Below are 18,932 nucleotides of genomic sequence, written 5' to 3' on the forward strand. Positions count from 1 at the left end.
CCACTGCGGGCCTGGCCTTCCCTGCGAGGGTCCTTGGTCCTGGAAGCCAGCGACTCCATCGCCACCTAGGGCCTGCGGCGGGGCCGCCACCGGCAGGACGAGGCCTCAGGCCTCTGCCCGCAGCAGCGGAATAACCTCAGGCCGCCGGCTCGTGTCCCCGCACACTCGGGTCCTGTCCGTGTCCCAGCGCCCACACGCACGGTGGCAACACACGGTGTGAAAAGCCCGTGGCTTGTCAATGAGGCGGATCCACGCACCTGTTCCTCGCTACCTTCAACGGTCCATTTTATTATAAACAGTAGCAAAATAGACGAATCTGTTTAACAACAGCCGGGACAGGCAGCTTTCCCAGGGCCGGTGGCGTCCGCCGTGCAGAGCCGCAGCCTCTCCGCGGCGGCCAGGGCACCGTTCCCCACAGGAACCTGAACCATTGAGAGGGTGTGGGGCCCGAGCCTGGGCGCAGGTCACAGGTCCTCGCGTGGGGGCGGCTGGGTGGGGGGTTCCTCGGGGGCGTCTGTCAGGAGACACACAGGTCATGAGGGGCGGTGCTGCAGCCGGGGGGGAGGGGGGAGGGCGGGCGCTCGGGTCCTGCCGGCCCGGGCTTCCTCTGCCCGCGCCTGGTTAGCCACCAGCACCCGGGTCCTCGCGGGAGCTTTGAAAGCCTCGTGCCGTGACCCCTCCGGGCACCGCCCCGGCCCCTCGCACCGCAGCCCAGGACCTCCGCGAGGCTGACGGGGTGAGCACGGCCTTGGTGGGAAATGGGGTCTCTGCGGGGAGGAGGAGCAAGGTCCAGCGGCTCGGGAGGGGAGGGGAGGGGAGGGCAGGGCAGGGCGGCCTGGCTGGGGCCGCACCCCCCTCTGGGGAGCACCACCGACAGGCCCGGGCCTTTCCCCGCCCACCTCCCCCAGCATTTCCTAATCCGGTGGCCATGCCGCCCGCCGTTGCCCCCCGGGACCGCACTCACCGCCCGCCGCCGGCACACACGCGTCTTTGGTGTCTTCAAACCCTTCGGGACACACGCACACGAAGCTCCCCGGGGTGTTGTAGCAGTTCTCACTCTTCCTCTTACACGCTTTCTCTGCGAGCGCGCACTCGTCTATATCTGAAATACACGTCCACGTCCATGAGCCGCTTCAGGCAGCGGGCGTGCGGCGCCCCGAGGCCCGTTCGCCCCTGACCCCTCGTGGGGCGCCCCGAGGCCCGTTCGCCCGTGAGCCCCGAGGCCCGTTCGCCCCTGACCCCTCGTGGGGCGCCCCGAGGCCCGTTCGCCCGTGGCTCCTCGTGGGGCGCCCCGAGGCCCGTTCGCCCGTGGCCCCTCGTGGGGCGCCCCGAGGCCCGTTCGCCCGTGGCCCCTCGTGGGGCGCCCCGAGGCCCGTTCGCCCGTGGCCCCTCGTGGGGCGCCCCGAGGCCCGTTCGCCCGTGGCTCCTCGAGGGGCGCGGGGCAGCCTGCGTGCGCTCCGGAGCCCCGGGGCCCGCTGCCGAGAGGAGAGCCGACGCGGGCAGGCGGCGCGGTGCCCCTGCGTCCCCCGGCTGCCCGGGGCCATCTGAGCCGCACAGACCCCTCGTCCTCCCGGAGGGCGGCAGGCTGGGCGGCCCCCCTCGCCCGGTCTCCCCCGTCTCCCGAGGGGCCCTGGGCGCCCCCCCTCCCCCCCCCGCACGCACTCACCCGTGCACTGTCCGCTCTCCTTGGTGTAGCCTGTGACACACTCCTTACACTTGGCTGGGCCTTTTCCTGTGCACCCCACACAGGTGGCGTCACATTCTAGAAGGAGAGGGAGAGCTGTCAGACCGCCTTCCGCAGCAGCGAGCGGGGTCGGTACCACGCTTCCTAACCGGTGTCCTGCCGCAGACGCGCTGACTTCCCCGTGTGCGCCAGCCCCGGCCCGGCCCGCGGAGCCGCGCCCCCCGCACCGTGTGGACACCGGAGCGTTCTCACAGCAAGGGCACTGCGGGGCAGCACAGACGCCCCCCCGGCCCCCCCCACTGTGGGGCAGCACGGACGTCCTCCCCCCAGCCCCCCCACTGCGGGGCAGCACGGACGCCCCCCCCGGCCCCCCCCACTGCGGGGCAGCACGGACGCCCCCCCCGGCCCCCCCCACTGCAGGGCAGCACGGACGCCCCCCCGTCCCCCCCACTGCGGGGCATGACGGACGCCCGCCTGTCCCCCCCACTGCGGGGCAGCACGGACGCCCGCCTGTCCCCCCCACTGCGGGACAGGACCCAGAAGGACTGCCGCCCAGGGAAGCAGGCAAGAGCTTTAGCTGTGAGGACAGTGTGTGAGGGTGAAAAGACAGCGGATCCTGATGCCCAACCACAGAGACTGCGAACAAAGCGTGATCCAATGCCGTGCTCCACAACCACTACTGTGACCCAGAGGAAAGGCCGACAACTCAGCTTTTCCGCAGCTGACGTCTATTACTTCAGTTGCCGTATTCTTGTGTGTGTGTGTGCGCGTGCGCGTGCGTGTGCGAGACCTAGGGCTCAAACTCAGGGCCGGGGCACTGTCCTGAGCTCCCTTTTGCTCTACCACTTGGGCCACCGCTCCACGTCCAGCTTTGGGGTGGTTAACTGTGGGTACGAATCTCACAGACTTCCCCGCCGGGGCCGGCTGTGAACCGCGAGCCTCAGATCTCAGCCTCCTGGGCAGCGGGATGGCAGGGGTGCGGGCCGGCGCCCGGCCGCGTTACGCATTAAGGCGGGTGGAAGGCACGGGAGTTTAAGGAGGAAGGCCGCGACCCCGCGGGCGGCAGGCAGGGCCCGCACCTTCGCAGGTGTAGGAGCCACTGACGTTCTCGCAGTACTGCGTGCTGCTGCAGGGAGCCGCCTCTGCCGCGCACTCGTCCACATCTGGAAGAGAACAGCGGCTGCCAGGGAGGAGCGCCTCAGACAGGCGGGAGGACTCCACGGGGAGGACCCGTCCCCACGGCCCTCTGTGCCGCCCACGGGCTTGTGCCGCATCGAGGCCCATCGCCCTTCATTTGCCTAGGCCCAGAGCTGCTGCGGTTGAAACCCAAACCAGCACCGGCTCAGCCCCGGGGCACCTGGGCTGCAGGAGGCCAGGCTGGGCCGGTGCCGGCCCCTCTGCGGCGCAGCCACACCTCCCCGCAGACGCAGACAGGGCAGGGCAGGAGGAGCAGCGGCAGCCCAGCAAACAGGGCCAGCGCGGGGCCAGGACTCTTGCCCTGCGGGGCAGGCCCCGGTGGGCTGCAGGACGGGGGCGGGGGGGGGCGTCTCCCGGCATGGAGCCAGCCCCGGGTGGCTCAGAGTGTGGGTGTTGGCGCCTTCAGAACTGCTGAAGTTCACGGGCAGCCACCCGCCCGCCGGCCCTCAGACGCGGGAGCAGCACCTCGGTCTCCCTGGGCACCAGGACGGGCAGGACTGGGGTCACGCCTGAGGCCTCCCGACAGGCCAGAGGCGGTGGGTTGTTTGCTCAGCACTGGACGGCAGCCCGAGCACCACAAGGCCAGCTGTGGAGGGGCCACTGAGGCCGGGCCTCGTCCTGCCCGGAGCCGACAACCGCTGGGCACAGGCGGAGAGGACAGCAATGGAGCCCCTCCTCCCCCGCCCGCAGCATCCTCACCCCTGCAGAGAACCCCCCCACAGCGTCCTCACCCCTGCAGGGAGCCCCTCCCCCCAGTGTCCTCACCCCTGCAGGAGCCCCTCCCCCCGCAGTGTCCTCACCCCTGCAGGGAGCCCCTCCCCCACAGCATCCTCACCCCTGCAGGGAGCTCCGCCCCCCCACAGTGTCCTCACCCCTGCAGGGAGCCCCCCTCCTGCAGCGTCCTCACCCCTGCGGGGAGCCCCCCTCCTGCAGCGTCCTCACCCCTGCGGGGAGCCCACCTCCTGCAGCGTCTTCACCCCTGCGGGGAGCCCCCTCCTGCAGCGTCCTCACTCCTGCGGGGAGCCCCCCTCCTGCAGCGTCCTCACCCCTGCGGGGAGCCCCCCTCCTGCAGCGTCCTCACTCCTGCGGGGAGCCCCCCTCCTGCAGCGTCCTCACCCCTACGGAGAGCCCCCCCTCCTGCAGCGTCCTCACTCCTGCGGGGAGCCCCTCCCCCCCGCAGTGCCCTCACCCCTGCAGCATCCTCACCCCTGTGGGGGAACCCCCCCGCAGCGTCCTCACCCCTGCAGCATCCTCACCCCTGCAGTGTCCTCACCCGTGCAGGGGAACCCCCCCCGCAGCGTCCTCACCCGTGCAGGGGACCCCCCCCGCAGCGTCCTCACCCCTGCAGCGTCCTCACCCGTGCAGGGAACCCCCCCCACAGCGTCCTCACCCGTGCAGGGAACCCCCCCCCACAGCGTCCTCACCCGTGCAGGGGACCCCCCCCGCAGCGTCCTCACCCGTGCAGGGGACCCCCCCCGCAGCGTCCTCACCCGTGCAGGGGACCCCCCCCTGCAGCGTCCTCACCCGTGCAGGGGACCCCCCCCGCAGCGTCCTCACCCCTGCAGCGTCCTCACCCGTGCAGGGGACCCCCCCCGCAGCGTCCTCACCCCTGCAGCGTCCTCACCCGTGCAGGGGACCCCCCCCCGCAGCGTCCTCACCCCTGCAGCGTCCTCACCCGTGCAGGGGACCCCCCCCGCAGCGTCCTCACCCCTGCAGCGTCCTCACCCGTGCAGGGGACCCCCCCCCCCCGCAGCGTCCTCACCCGTGCAGGCCCCTTCCATGCGCCGCCAGCCCACTTCGCACTCGTGACAGTCTCGGCTGGTCGGGCCTGAGCAGGTCTTGCAGGACTCGTTGCAGGCTGCAGGCAGAGGCACTGGCTTAGCAAGGCCTCGCTTTACTCACTTTAGGAATGAGGGGCTCAAGCTCATGGGAAAATAGTAAACAAGGACAACAAAAACTCCTAGCAGAGGCCTGGGAACGTGGCTTAGTGTACAGTGCTCGCCTCGCACACATGGAGCCCTGGGTTCGATTCCCCAGCACCACACATACAGAAAACGGCCAGAAGGGGCGCTGTGGCTCAAGTGGCAGAGTGCTAGCCTTGAGCGGGAAGAAGCCAGGGACAGCGCTCAGGCCCTGAGTCCAAGGCCCAGGACTGGCAAAAAAAAAAAAAAAAAAAAAACACCCAAAAACATACCAAATAAAAAATTCCTAGCAGAAAAATCCAAGATCAGCGCCTGGACTGGAATCAGAGCTTAAGAGCTGAAACACTTGCCTAATACACGCAAGGCCCGGAGCTCCAACCCTCGTGCCGAAGGAGAATGCTGATTCCAGAATACTCGGGCCTCGGGGACAGTGCCCCGTGGGCCACGATGCCCACGCGCGCTACCACTGGCTCCGGGCGTTCGCACCAGTGGGAAGGGACAGCAGCAAACCGTGGCACCCACTCCGTACTGGGAGGCCATCTTGCCACCACCCATCCCAAGCTGCACAACACCTGTGGGGTCAGTGAGAGACCCGGCCGCCGGCCACCGCTGCAGAGCAGCCTTCACTGTGTGTGACCCCACTTCCTGCAAGTCAGTGACCTTGCAAGGAGCGACTCGCCGTCCCCTGTGGGTGCGCGCGAGCTTCTGGCTGGGGACGCCATCCTGCAGGCTCACGCGGGCTGTGCAGCCCCAGGAGGCGGACACGGCCACGGGGCCACGGGCAGACCTGACCTCACTTGGGGGCCGGGCCGGGTGGGATGCGGCTGGGCACTGGGCATCGGCAACGTGGGGGTGAGCAGCTGGCTTTGGGGCGGGAGCTGGGCGGCACGGTCTCCCCCATGGCCTCTAGGGGGCCTTCTAGCTCTCGGGCGCGGCGCCCCGGTCCTGGCTTTGCTCCTCACACCCTGAACTCTGAGCACCTAGCGGGTGCCTGGGAACCTGTGCACCAGCCACAGGAGCGACCTTTTGGCCAGAAGGTGCTAAGTAACCAAAGGGCACGGCCCAGCCCCAGGAGGTGAGGACTGTGCTAGAGGCAGGTGAGCAAGCCTGAGGTGCCGAGTTCAAGCCCCAGGACCACATGTACAAAGGATGGCTGCTTACACAGACGCAGCTGAAAGATAAAGCTGGCAAACTAGGACGTGTGGCTCAAGTGGTAGACAGCACTAGCCAGGAGCAGGAAAGCCATCCCAGAGCTCAAGGGGCTGATCCCCCCCCCGCCCCCGCCCTCCCCACAGGGCACAAATCCCAGGAGACAGACAGGCCTGTTCCCCACACAGCTAACCCCAGGTGCTCCCTGGAGGGCCTGGGGAAGGGCCGGGCAGCTCCCCTTTAGGCGCCGCGTGGGGCCCCATCTCCCGGTCTCCTGAGGCCCCCCTCCACACCTGGTGTTAGGCCCCGGGGCCTACCTCTGCAGACGCTGTGGGTCTCGTTCTTCAGCAGGCTGAAGTAGCCGTCCACGCAGTCCAGGCACAGCGGGCCCCGGTAGCCCATGTGGCACTGGCAGGACCCGTCCCCCTCTCTGGTGCCGTCGCCCTTGCAGTGGCCGTTCCCGCCGCAGGGCCTCTGGGCCCCACCCTGGCAGGCTGGGGGACACACACCCACACTCAGCCCCACACAGGCAGGAGGGCCGTGGCGAGATCCCCTGGGACGGGCCCTGGAACTGCCCGCACGGGAGCAGGCGGCTGTGGCCCCCGCCTCCACGGCGGGGTGTGACGGGGAGGCGGCTTCCCAGGCAGGCGGGCCGCTGGGTGAGCGCGCGGGGCCGGGCTCCCGCCCACAACCCTAGCCACCCAGGAGGCTGAGATCTGAGGGTCACGGTCCAGAGCCAGCCCGGGCAGGAAAGTCCACGAGACTCCCATCGCCAATTAACCAACAAAAAGCCACAAGTAGAGCTGCGGCTCAAGGGAAGAGTGCTGGCCTTGAGCACAAAAAGCTCAGGGACCGTGCTCAGGCCCTACGTCCAGCCTCAGGACTGGCACAAAATTAAAAAAAAAAAAAAAGGCGAGACAAAGGCCAGCCACTCAGTCCAGCCACCTGCACACCTGGCTTCTGTAGCCCAAAGGAAAATGGGCTCCCAAAGAAAGGCCCAGAAGAGACAGCCTAGCACACCACCCCCCGACCCTGCAAGACAGGCCTTTGCCGCTCGGCGTGTCTTTACTACGTGGATGGGCTACCGAGTTGACAGTCGCTAAGGAGAGCCACGTGGGCGGGTCTCGGGACTCAAGGGGTCTACAGCCTGCGTGAGCATCCCCCAAGCCTGGGAGGTACCTGGAGGCCCCAGAGGAGAGCGTGGCCGTTGCTGTCCTAGGGAGGAGGGCAGGAGCCACTACAGCCCAGGTTCCCTGTGCATCTTTAAACATGAGGGAATCAGAGGAGGAAGGGAACAGCACAGAGCTGGGCGTGCTTCCCACAAAGGACGTACCTCGACAGTCTGGCCCATAGGTTCCCTGAGTGCAGCACACCTTCAGCGTCCCCACGCAGAACCACTCAAAGAGGTCAGGGTGTGCCTTCTTCCTAAGGATTTGGAAACACTCACTCACTCTTAAGTGGTGTGTACATGTGCACACGTGTGTGTGCATGTGTGTATGTGCGCCGGCTGGAACCAGGGCTTAAATCAGGGCTTAAATCAGGGCCTTGGACTCTTGCTTGGAGTTCTTGCTCAGCTGAGGCTCTAATCGGACATTCTGCTGGGTAATTGGAGACAGAGACTCATGGACTTCTCTGCCCACATTAGCTTTGAATCTTCATCCTCCAGGTCTCAGCCTTCCGAGTAGCTAAGACTACAGACATGGGCCACTGGTGCCAGCGTCAAGTGATTAATTTAAAACAAAACTGATGGCTCAGCGGTAGAGCACTTGTCAAGACACCTGAGTCCAATCCCCAGCTCCAAAGAACAAAAACGCAATGGAATACAATGTAGCCATCCCCCCACTCCCATCTGCTGGGTATAGTTGTTCCAGGATTGTGATTGATGCCTGGGGCCACCAGTACCAGACCCCACAAATGCCATGAGTGTACAAAAGCACACCTATGAGGAAGTGTAGCTTACAAATGAGATGAGCATTAACAACCAAATAGAACAGAGTGATACACTATAATAAAACGGATGAGTCGTTTACCCTTGGGATTTTCCATGAATATCTCCAAAGCGAGGTTGGCCTTGTGAACTAAAACTCAGGCAGCAACACTGGGCAGGGGCACTGAATGTGCTCAGAAGGCCAGTGTCTGGGAAATTGTGCCCTGGTAATAAAAGACAGAGGTGTGTGTGTGTGCATGTGTGCGCGTGTGTGCACGCGCCTGTGTGTGACTGGGCAGGGAGGCACAGCTACCACTGCTTCCGAGATTCTCTAGTGTGAAGGGACTGCGTGTGAAGATAGGGGAGTGCAAGTGGACTCACAGACGTAGCCACCAGTCCTCCAGCTGCTCCTCGTGCTGCTCCAGCATCTGGTTACACTCGAAGTCACTGCTCTCACAAAGGCCCTCCAGGATCTCTAGGAGCCGGACCTCACTGAAACACATCATCAGCACCTCCAGACGGAGGGCAGCACCCCAAGGCTCAGTCTGCTCAGTCCTCTCTCGCCTCTCCTCCCCTCTCCCTGGCTTGAACTCAGGACCTGGGCACTGTCCCAAGCTTTAGTGCTCAAGGTTAGTGCTCTACCACTTGAGCCGCAGCGCCGCTTCCAGCTTTTTCGTTTTCCGTGGTTCACTGGAGACGAGAGTCTCATGAACCGTCCCGCCCCTCAGAGCTAAGCCTCCTGAGTAGCTAGGGGAGTCGGGCACCGGTGGGGAACACCGTCCGCTTACTGAAGACACAGCCGTCAGCCGGCCAGGGCAGGGCAGCCAGGGCGGGGGGACCGGGGGCGAGGGCAGCCAGGTGCCCCCCGCAGGGGGTCAGGGGCCCGTTCCCCACCTGGGGCGGGAGGGCTGGGGTCTTCACCGGCCGCCGCCCCTCGGGGCGCTGACCCCGCGGCGACGCTGGGCTGCCCGGGGCAGGGCCGGCCCCCGGCGCCCCGGCGCTCACCTGAACTCGTACTTGGACAGCGTCTTCTCCTCCCAGGCCGTGTTGCCGCCGCCGAAGTTCTTTTTGGCCGTGTGGGCCATGCCCTGCGGAGGAGGTGGCAGCGTCGGGCCCCCGCGGCGCCGCGAGGCCCCTCGGGGCGGCCCCTCGGGGCGGCCCCGGCCCCGCCACCCCCGGCCCCGGCCCCCGCCCCGGCCCGGCCCCGGCGGCCGCCCACCAGCAGGAACTTGTCCACCAGGTCCCGGCACCGCTGGCAGGGGGTCGGCTTCCGGGTAGTGCCGGTGGCGGGCGACAGCAGCAGCAGCAGCAGCAGCCCGAGCGAGGCCCGGGGCGGCGGGAGCATGGCGAGCGGGCGGGAGGGCGACTCCCGGCGAAGCGCGGCGGACCGTTCGGCCTCCGCCCCCCGGGCCAGCACGCCGGCCGTTCCCCCGGCTACTAGAGAGTCCCGCCGAGGCCCCGCCCCGCCGGGGCCGGCGCGCCGCTATTGGCTGGAAGCTTCCGTCCCGGCTTGAGGTGGCCCAATTCCAGCTCGCCACGAGAGGCGGCCAATGGGAAGGCCCCGGGTCAGCGTCCCGCGAGAAGGGGGCGGGCTTAGGAGCCCCTCGCGCCCCGCCCCGCCCCGCGTCGCCCCGCCACGCCCCGCGTCGCCACGCCCCGCGTCGCCACGCCCCCGCGTCGCCACGCCCCCCCCGCGTCGCCACGCCCCCCGCGTCGCCACGCCACGCCCCCTCGCAGGCGGGTCGTCGCGGACATCTTGACTCCGGGCGGGGAGGCGCCCGGCGCCGCAGCGGCCCGGGCTCGGGTCCTGGCGGCCATGTCAAGTTCTGGCAAGGGCTTCGCTTCCGCGTCCCGTGTCCCCAGCGCCGCTTCCGGCCGGAGGTAGCGCACGCCGCTGGGCTCTGCGAGGCCGCTGCGGGGCGGGACAGGTCAGCGCGCGCCGCCGGGACCAGGCAGCCCGAGGGGGAGGGGGGCCGGGAGCCCCGGCCGAGCTCGGGGCCGCGGCGGGCCTAGGGGTGGGGGCTCGGGAGCGGGGCCAGGCCTGAGATCCGTACTCGGGCGCCGGGGCTGGGGACGCGATCCGAACCCGGCGCCGGGCCTCAGCTGAGAGCTGGGCCCCAGGACCGCTTGGGGTCCCCTTCCCTGCGGAAACCCTCGCCCGGGGACCCCGACCAGCCCCCCGAGGGACCTCACAACTGCGAGACCCCTCCCCCAGGGACCCCTCTCCTGCGAGACCTCTCCTCTGCGGAGCCCCCCCGCGAAACCCCTCCCCCAGGGACCCTCTCCTGCGGATCCCTCCCCCGCGGAACCCCTCCCCCAGAAGCCCTTCCCCTGCGGACCCCTTCCCCGCGGAACCCCTCCCCCAGAAGCCCCTCCCCTGCGGACCCCTTCCCTGCAGGACCCCTCCCCTGAGGACCCCTTCCTGCCGGACCCCTACCCTGCGGGACCTCTCCCCTGGGGACCTCTCCCCTGGGGACCCCTCCCCTGGGGACCTCTCCCCTGCGGGAACCCTCCCCCACGGGACCCCTCCCCCGGGGACCCCTCCCCTGCGGGACCCCTCCCCCGGGGACCCCCCGCCTCTGGGGACCCCTCCCTCCTCTGCCTTTGTGTGGGGTCGGTGGAGCCAGGAGCTCCATGTGTGCCAGAGGCAATGCACACTCACTGTCTGTCAAAATTAATTTAAATGAGGAATAGTGACACAGCGCCCAGCACTCTAGAGGAGGCCGCCCGCGGGCGGGAAAGGGCTGTCCGCAGCACCGAGCGCAGCACCCAGAGCGCAGCCTATCTGGCCTTGGTTGGCAGCAGGTCTCATTTGCAGCTGGGTCGTTTGTGTTCCCAACTGTCGGACGTCATTTGAAGCTGCGATTTGAAACTTTTCACCGAGGCCTTTGACGTTGACAGGGACAGGAGGACCTCCATGGCCATTTCTACTCTGAGGTGCCAAGATTCTGGCCACATTTGTCAGTGCCTGTCTGGTCCCGTTGCCCAGTTCTGGTCCTCTCAGCCCCTGTGCTCAGTTCAGAGGGCAGCAGGCTTCGGAGCTCCGTCCCGCGGTCCTTGGGGACTCCACACTGTGCCAGGCCCGCTGCCCTCTGGCTTTTCCTTTGTCGACCTCCAGGGCATCTTCCAACCTCTCAGTCCACCTCTGAGCCCAGGTTTTGCCCCCCTCCTGGGAGTGCACGCCTGTGCACAAAGCTCTTGACGGTGATGGTGCAGCCAGCGGCCTCGGGTCTCCATGAGGGAGCTGGTGTGCGCAGGGGTGCTTCTCAGGTTCACTTTGCTCTTCACCTCCTGTTTGGGCATGTGCAGGATTAGGAGGACAGCTCCTAGGACTTCTGCCTCCTCTTCCCTTGCCGTCTCTAGAATAATTCTGAGACCTGGGACCCAGGTTCTCACGTGCCATGGCCAATGGTGGGTGCCTCTCACCTTTGGTTTCAGGAAGGAGCTGAGGTTTAAAGCCCCCATGGCCAGCACGAGGTCATCGGGTGGACGGCCACTGCTGCTGCTAGGGCTGCTGGTCACAGTGGCCTCTGTCCACCTGGTCACCTGTCCATACACCAAAGTGGAGGAGAGCTTCAACCTGCAGGCCATCCATGACCTGCTCTACCACCGACTGGATGTGGACAAGGTAAGGGTCCGGTGCCTCTGGGTGGAAAGCTCGGCTCGGACCCAGGCTTCTGCACTGACCGCCCGTTCTACTTTCAGTACGACCACCACGAGTTCCCTGGAGTTGTCCCCAGGACGTTCCTTGGGCCCCTGGTGATCGCCGCCATCTCCAGCCCCGTGGTCTATGTGTTTTCGCTGTTGGAGCTGTCCAAGTTCTATTCTCAGCTCATCGGTAAGGGGCCTCCGGATGGGACAGCCTCACAGGCGCGTCCTCTTGTTGGGAAGGCCCAGCTCACATTCCCCCCTGCCCTTGGTTCCTTCCGCCTCGCACTCCGCGCCCCTGCACTCCACCGATGTCAGGGCGACGGAACCTTCTAGCAGGGATAGTGGGGAGCAGGTACTACCAAGCCCAGGGTTCCGCATCAGCCCTTTCTCCTGTAGCAGCACCCGGAGCAGGCAGTGTGGCAAACAACTCTTACGTCTCCAAGACCGCTGTGTTGGCCGGAGCACAGATCCTCCTGGGCCTCTCTGCACCAGCCTGAGTGCTGCTTGCCATTTTACAGTTGGCCCCTGGCACCTCTGCCTAGCCCTGCTTGGTAACTCCACATGTGCATGAGATGTGTAACGTTGAGATCAGGACAGTCGTCCTCCCATCTTAGACAGGTAGCATTTCCAGGCTTTGAAAACCTTGTCATTTGGCTTTTACTTATTTTATTTTTATTTATTTATTTAGACAGAGTCTTGCTGTGTAGTCCTGTCTGGCCTAGAGCTTGAGCTCCACCGGCCTCAGCCCCCCAGGTACTAAGATTATAGGCATGTGCTACCGTGCCTGGATCTTCTGGTTATTTTTGCATTGTAAATTGTTGACTCAGCCGTGCGGTAGACCACCAGACCCATACTTTAAATCTACACTAAACAAAAAAACCAGCTGAGGACACTCTATGCGTGTTGTTCCACAGCTTGACTTTTTAGTCAACAGTTGATATTTTTACATTTCAGTAAATTCTTACTGTGTCTAATGCAGATCTTATTCCAGTTTCTCTGCATTCCTGCAGCCAGGTTATCCAGCCTGCATGAGAGCTTTTTAGAATGTGCACCTTGGCCAGACACCAGTGGCTCATGCGTGTAATCCCAGCTACTCGAGGCTGAGATCTGAGGATCACTGTTCAAAGCCAGCTCGGCAGGGAAGTCTGTGGGGCTCTGATCTTCAATTAATCCCCAGAAAACCAGAAGTGGTGCTGTGGCTCAAAGTGGAAGAGCGCTAGCCTTGAGCAAAAAGCCCAGGCCCGAATAAAAAGTGCAGTTTGGCTAGGCAAGGCAGCCCAGTCCATGCCTGTAACCCTAGCATTCCACAGGCAGAGATCAGGAGGGTCACGGTTCAAGGCCAAGCAGGGCAAAAAACTTTGAGAGATTCCAGCCAGTTAAAAGCAAGATGCTGCTGAGAATGCAGCCTAGTGGTAGAGTGCTCGCCTAGCAGGCAGGAAGCCCTGGGTTCAATTCCTCAGCACCACATAAACAGAAAAAGCCGGAAGTGGCGCTGTGGCTCAAGTGGCAGAGTGCTAGCCTTGAGCAAAAAGAAGCCAGGGACAGCGCTCAGGCCCCGAGTCAAAGGCCCAGAACTGGCCAAAAAAAAAAGCTAGACGCTGTCATCCCAACTATGGGAGAAGTGTAAGTGGGATCTCAGTGCAGCCCAGTGCGGGCCTTAGTGAAAGACCCTATTGGGATAACAAAATAAAGGCGGGCTGGGGGCAGAGCTCAAGTGGTAGAGCACCTGCCTGAGTGCGAAGCTCTGAGCTCACACTCCAGAACTGTCACATACACAGAAGCACAATTTGGCTTCTTGGGGGCAGAGTAAGGCAGCAAGCTGTGCCCCTGTGCAGCACGGGAGCTCGCGTAGGAGGGGCTGGGGCCTGGCTGGGGAGGGGCCGGGCGGGTGGCAGCCTCTGCATAGGGCCTGTCCCTTCTGCCTTCACCTAAGACAGCCCGAAGGCCTAGTGCTCTGGCACCTGCCGGAGGCCATGCGCACTCTCCTGGGGGTGGCGGCAGTGTTGCTCTGAGACAGGCTGTGTCCTCGCCGTCCTTGTTGGGCAGTGGGGCCCGGGGTGCAGGTGGGGGGTGAGGGCAGTGGGGGTGGGGCCCAGGGTGCAGGTGGGGGGTGAGGGCAGTGGGGGTGGGGCCCGGGGTGCAGGTGGGGGGTGAGGGCAGTGGGGGTGGGGCCCGGGGTGCAGGTGGGGGGTGAGGGCAGTGGGGGTGGGGCCCGGGGTGCAGGTGGGGGGTGAGGGCAGTGGGGGTGGGGCCCGGGGTGCAGGTGGGGGGTGAGGGCAGTGGGGGTGGGGCCCGGGGTGCAGGTGGCGGGTGAGGGCAGTGGGGGCGGGGTCTGGGGTGCGGGTGGGGGGTGAGGGCAGTGGGGGCGGGGTCTGGGGTGCGGGTGGGGGGTGAGGGCAGGGGTGCGGGTGGGGGGTGAGGGCAGTGGGGGCGGGGCCCGGGGTGCGGTTGGGGGTGAGGGCAGTGGGGGCCCAGGGTGTCACAGCAGCCAGCAGGGAATCCAGCAGCCAGGCTTGCGCGCCCCGAGGAGGTGCCCGCAGTGCGAGTCCAGCCACCGGGAGCAGGGGGTCCGGGGTCATCACAGGGTCAGCCTCGTGCCGAGGCTGCGTCTCCAGCTCCTACACGGGCTGTGCGGGCCCCACCTTCGGGGCTGCTCTGGTGTTGGTCTGAAACGCGTCCACTCTGCAGGTAGGCGCCCTGCCCCCCACGGTGGCCTCCATAGACCACCGGCAGGACAGTCCTCATCGGACCCCCAGTCTCCCAGGCCAGTGTCCCTCCACATTCTGACCCCGGTCCACTGCTGGCACTGCCCCTCAGGCCCTGGCCCTGTGGCAGGGCTCCTGGTCAGAGCCTCTCCAGCGCCACGAGCCCTGGAGCCAGCGGGAAAGCCAGGGCTGGATGGTGGGCACCTCGCACAAACCCAGGCCCAGGCCGCTCCTGCCGGGCACCCGGGAAGCTGGCCCTCCCACCTCCGTCTGTAGAGGGGCAGAGCGCACCGCGGGTCCTGCACACGGCCGCCGTTGCTTTTTAGTGAGAGGAGTCCTGGGGCTCGGCGTGATCTTCGGGCTGTGGACATTACAGAAGGAAGTGAGGAGACAGTTTGGGGCCACCGCAGCTACCATGTTCTGCTGGCTGACAGCCACGCAGTTCCACCTGATGTTTTACTGCACGCGGACGCTGCCCAACGTGCTGGCCCTGGCCGTGGGTACGTAGCCGGCCGTGCCGGGTCCCCCGCGGGTCCCCGCCGGGCTCCTCGGAGGCACCGCGAGTGCTGCCTGCCATGGGAACCGGGTCCCGCCCCTCCGTGCGGTGCTGGGTCCTGTGTGGCGGTGACGATGGGCGCCCGTGTCTTGCAGTGCTGCCGGCTCTGGCCGCCTGGCTGCGGCACCGGTGGGCCCGCTTCATCTGGCTCTCGGCCGTCGCCATTGTCGTCTTCAGGGCCGAGCTCTGCCTGCTGCTGGGCCTCATGCTTCTGCTGGCGCTGTACCACCGCAGGATCTCGGTGACCAGGCTCCTACAGCACGCTGTGCCCGCCGGGCTCCTCTGTCTAGGCAAGCCAGCCGGGGGGGGGGGGGGGGGTGCTTCCAAGTGGGTCCTTGTGCTTGACAAAGATGAAGGGAAAGTGGGATTAAAAAGCATCAAGCGGAATCACCTTCAGTTTTGGCACAGAATTAAAATGTCCGTTGAGGAAGTGGAGCTGTGGTTCCAGTAGTAGAGTGTAGTAGAGTGCTCCTAAGCACAAAAGCCAGCTGAGAGCACGAGCCCCGAGTCTAAGCTCTAGTACGAGCACGTGTGCGTGCATGCACACCCAGCGTCAGCTCTGAGGTGAGGTGTAGTAATTCAGTAGTTCATGCCTGTAATCCCAGCTTCTTGGGAGGGGAGATTCGCAGGATCCAGGTTAGAGACCATTGTGGGCAAACGTTAGCAAGACTGTATTTCAACAAAGAAGCCAGGTGGGGTGGTACATACTTATGGTGCCACTATGCTGGAAATGTGGGTAGAAAGACCTGCAGTCCAAGTCTTCCACAAGCAACAAAAGCGAAGACTGTCTGAAAAAATGACGAGGCCAGGTGTTGGTGGCTCACGCCTGTAATCCTAGCTACTTAGGAGGCTGAGATCTGAGGATCATGGTTCAAAACCAGCCCTAGGCAGGGAAGTCTATGAGACTCTTGTCTCCATTTCACCACCAGAAAAGCAGAAGTGGCACTATGGCTCAGCGTGGTAGAGTGCCATGCTTGAGCAAAAGAGCTCAGGGACAGTGCCAGACCCCAAGTTCACAGCCTACAAAAAAGAGAAAAAGATTGGAAACCTAAAGGGGCTGGGGGCGTGTTCAGACAGTAGAGCATCTGCTTAGCAAGTGAGAAGTCAGCTCGAGGGTCCCCACGCCATTCCCTGGAGGCTGCTGCCCGGCCCTCATCTGCCGGGCTTTCCGTGGCCAGCTCGGCGGGCAGGGGAGGCAGGCAGCGCGTGCCCTCGCGGCTCCTCCCCAGGGGCATCTGCTCGCTACCCAGGAGCTTTGCTGTGTCTTTCAGGACTGACGGTGGCCGTGGACTCCTATTTCTGGCGACACCTCGTGTGGCCGGAGGGAGAGGTGCTTTGGTACAACACTGTCCTGAACAAAAGTTCCAACTGGGGCGTATCCGCTGTGGCTGTGGGAGGCGGGGTCGCCCGGGTGGGCCTCTCTCGGCCGCGGGCCGCCGCCCTCTGCTCCCGCTGTAGCGTCCTCTCCCGTGGACGCCCGCCTTCAGTCCTTCCCGTCCCTGCCTCTCAGGCACACTCCCTGTGGAGGCTTGGACGCAGGCGGACGGAAGGGACGGCGTAGTCACGGCTCCCTGCTGCCTGTGGTGCTGCGACTGTGTTCGTATGGGGAAGATGAAGGGGCCCCTCGCGTGTCGTCCCCACGTACCCCGGGGTGGTTGCCGCTTCGGCCCTGTCCCCTCCCTCGCCACGCCCCCACATCCGTGCCCTGGGCGGAGCCTCCTTAACCTCCCACCCAAAGACCTCCCCGCTCTTGTGGTACTTCTACTCGGCCCTGCCCCGTGGCCTGGGCTGCAGTCTTGTCTTCGTCCCCCTGGGCGCGGTGGACAGAAGGACTCACGCGCTGACCCTGCCTGCGCTGGGCTTCGTAGCTCTGTACTCTCTGCTTCCGCACAAGGAGCTGCGCTTCATCATCTACACCTTCCCCGCCCTCAACGTGGCCGCCGCCAGAGGCTGCGCCTACCTGTGAGCGCTCCGTCCCCACCTGCTGCCCGCTCGCCTGCGTGTCGGGCGCTGGGGTCGAACCCAGGGCCTTGCGCTGCGCCTCCTCCGCGGGGCCGGTTCACGGGGAAGCGCCGAGCCCGTCCTCAGCGCGCCTGGTCTTACGGACCCAGCTCGCCTGCGTATCGGGCGCTGGGGCTGAACCCAGGGCCTTGCGCTGCGCCTCCTCCGCGGGGCCGGTTCACGGGGAAGCGCCGAGCCCGTCCTCAGCGCGCCTGGTCTTACGGAGCCAGCTCGCCTGCGTATCGGGCGCTGGGGCTGAACCCAGGGCCTTGCGCTGCGCCTCCTCCGCGGGGCCGGTTCACAGGGAAGCGCCGAGCCCGTCCTCAGCGCGCCTGGTCTTACGGAGCCAGCCAGGTGTTGGAGAGGAAAGCTCGGGCGGGGCAGGCGTGCAGCCGCTGGCCCCGAGATTGGCAGGATGCGCTAAGCCAGGCCGAGAGAGGGACCAGGGAGCCACGTTGGGTTGTCCTCGGCAGGCCCAGCGGCTCTGCCCCAGGGCGCCCATCTCTAGGGAAGGGAAGGGAAGGGAGGGGCCCGGCTGGTCAGCAAAGCGATGTCCCGGAAGCCTGGCTGCCGTCCTCCTTTGGGCTCTGTGATCCGCTCGCTTCACCCGACGTTGTTCTCCCACAGCAGCGGGCGGGGAGCCGGGCCTGGGGAGCCCCCTGGGGGCTGCAGGTGGGACTTGGCTGGGTTCTAGGTGGCGGATCTTCCCCCCCACGCAGAGACCTGGTCAAGGGGCCGGCAGGCTTGGGCTCCGAGTGACCTGTGTCCTAGATACCCCAGGCGCTTGGGTCTTTCTGCTGCCAAGTGTCACCACGCTTTCCCCCTCAGGCTGAATAACTACAGAAAGTCCTGGCTGTACCGGCTGGGGGCCGTGCTGGCGCTGGGCCACCTCGCGGTGAATGCCGCCTGCGCGGCCACGTCCCTCTACGTGTCCCACTTCAACTACCCGGGTGGCACTGCAATGCGGCGTCTGCACGAGCTGGTGCCAGCCCGGACAGGTGAGTGCCCGGACAGGTGGCGGCCGGGGCCTGGGCGGGGCTGCGCGCTGACGGCCCCCGCCCTCCTAGATGTCCTCCTGCACATCGACGTGGCCGCTGCCCAGACCGGCGTCTCACGGTTCCTCCAAGTCCACGGTGCCTGGAGGTGGGTGTATCGCCCTGGGCGCACGCGTGCTGTGGGGGTGCGTGTGTTGCTGCGGCCCGTGGGCGTCGTGGGTGCCCGTGGGTCGCTGCGGGTGGACCTGCCCCTGGGAGGACGCCCCCGGCCCCCGGCCGCGCGGCGTGGCTGGCTGGGCGGACACGCGCTCTTCCCTCCCAGGTACGACAAGCGGGAAGACGTGCCGCCGGGGGCGGCCGGCATGCTGGCCTACACGCACCTCCTCGTGGACGCGGCCCCTGGGCCCCTCGCGCTCTTCAGGGACACGCACCAGGTCCTCGCCAGCGTGGCCGGCCTCGCGGGCGTGAGCCTCAACCTCACCAAACTGCCTCCCTTGGACGTGCACCTGCAGACGAAGCTGCTGCTCCTGGAGAGGCTCCCCGGGCCGTCCTGACGGGCGAGGCGGGCCCGCCGCTCCCGGCCTCCGGGGCCGCACACAGGCGCAGTTCTGGGGCGCCGCTGAGACGGCACCCACGGGGCAGGCTGGCCCCTGCCACAGCCACCCGGGGCGCCTGCCTGGGAGCGCAGGGGCGGGGGCCGGCGGGCAGCCCCGGGGCCCTCGGCAGGGCTGGTCCTGGCCTGCGGGTGGCCGGGTGGGCAGCAAGGAGCACGCAGGGCCAGGCCGGGACCCTCGGCGCCCTGGCGGCGCGGTTGTCCCGAGCCTGTGCTTCCTGCGGTGGCCTGGGGAGGCCCCACTCCGGCAGGCCCGCCCTCCCCCTCCCCCTCCCCTCCCCCCTCCCCCTCCCGCCCGGACATAAAGGATGGAATGTTCAATGTTTCATTTCCTAGCGCCCTGGGGCCGGTTGCCTCTGGAGGCGGCCTCTGCCTGGGGTCACACCGCGTGACACCGGGCGGTGTGTGTGCCGAGGACACACCACACACACCACGCGTATAGGCCACGGATACACACACTGGCGGTTTGCGTACGTATGCACACGTGACTGTGCGAAGCACACGTGTGGGTGCACGCCCCACACTGGACACC

The 18,932-nt window shown here is 66.1% G+C and overlaps 2 protein-coding genes across 3 annotated transcripts; one reads left to right on the forward strand and one right to left on the reverse strand.

The window, feature by feature from the left end:
* Positions 1-260: 260 nt before the first annotated feature.
* Positions 261-9,343, reverse strand: Creld2 (cysteine rich with EGF like domains 2). Of its 2 annotated transcripts, XM_048349253.1 has the most exons (10): positions 9,099-9,343; positions 8,885-8,967; positions 8,261-8,371; positions 7,286-7,377; positions 6,270-6,446; positions 4,644-4,739; positions 2,764-2,847; positions 1,667-1,762; positions 965-1,102; positions 261-514 (listed from the first exon to the last, which is right to left on the reverse strand). In XM_048349253.1, the coding sequence occupies exons 1-10, from the start codon at positions 9,222-9,224 to the stop codon at positions 465-467; spliced, it is 1,053 nt and encodes a 350-aa protein (XP_048205210.1). In that variant the 5' UTR covers positions 9,225-9,343; the 3' UTR covers positions 261-464. The 2 variants fall into 2 exon arrangements, with proteins under 2 accessions (XP_048205210.1, XP_048205216.1); XM_048349259.1 differs by lacking the exon at positions 2,764-2,847.
* Positions 9,344-11,213: 1,870 nt separating this feature from the next.
* On the forward strand, positions 11,214-18,423 carry Alg12 (ALG12 alpha-1,6-mannosyltransferase). Its single transcript, XM_048353811.1, has 9 exons — positions 11,214-11,507; positions 11,585-11,717; positions 14,562-14,735; positions 14,887-15,081; positions 16,063-16,166; positions 16,530-16,753; positions 17,621-17,790; positions 17,860-17,935; positions 18,110-18,423. The coding sequence occupies exons 1-9, from the start codon at positions 11,343-11,345 to the stop codon at positions 18,339-18,341; spliced, it is 1,473 nt and encodes a 490-aa protein (XP_048209768.1). The 5' UTR covers positions 11,214-11,342; the 3' UTR covers positions 18,342-18,423.
* The last annotated feature ends 509 nt before the right edge of the window (positions 18,424-18,932 follow it).

The sequence above is a fragment of the Perognathus longimembris genome, chromosome 1, assembly GCF_023159225.1.
Source record: "Perognathus longimembris pacificus isolate PPM17 chromosome 1, ASM2315922v1, whole genome shotgun sequence".
NCBI lineage: Eukaryota > Metazoa > Chordata > Mammalia > Rodentia > Heteromyidae > Perognathus > Perognathus longimembris.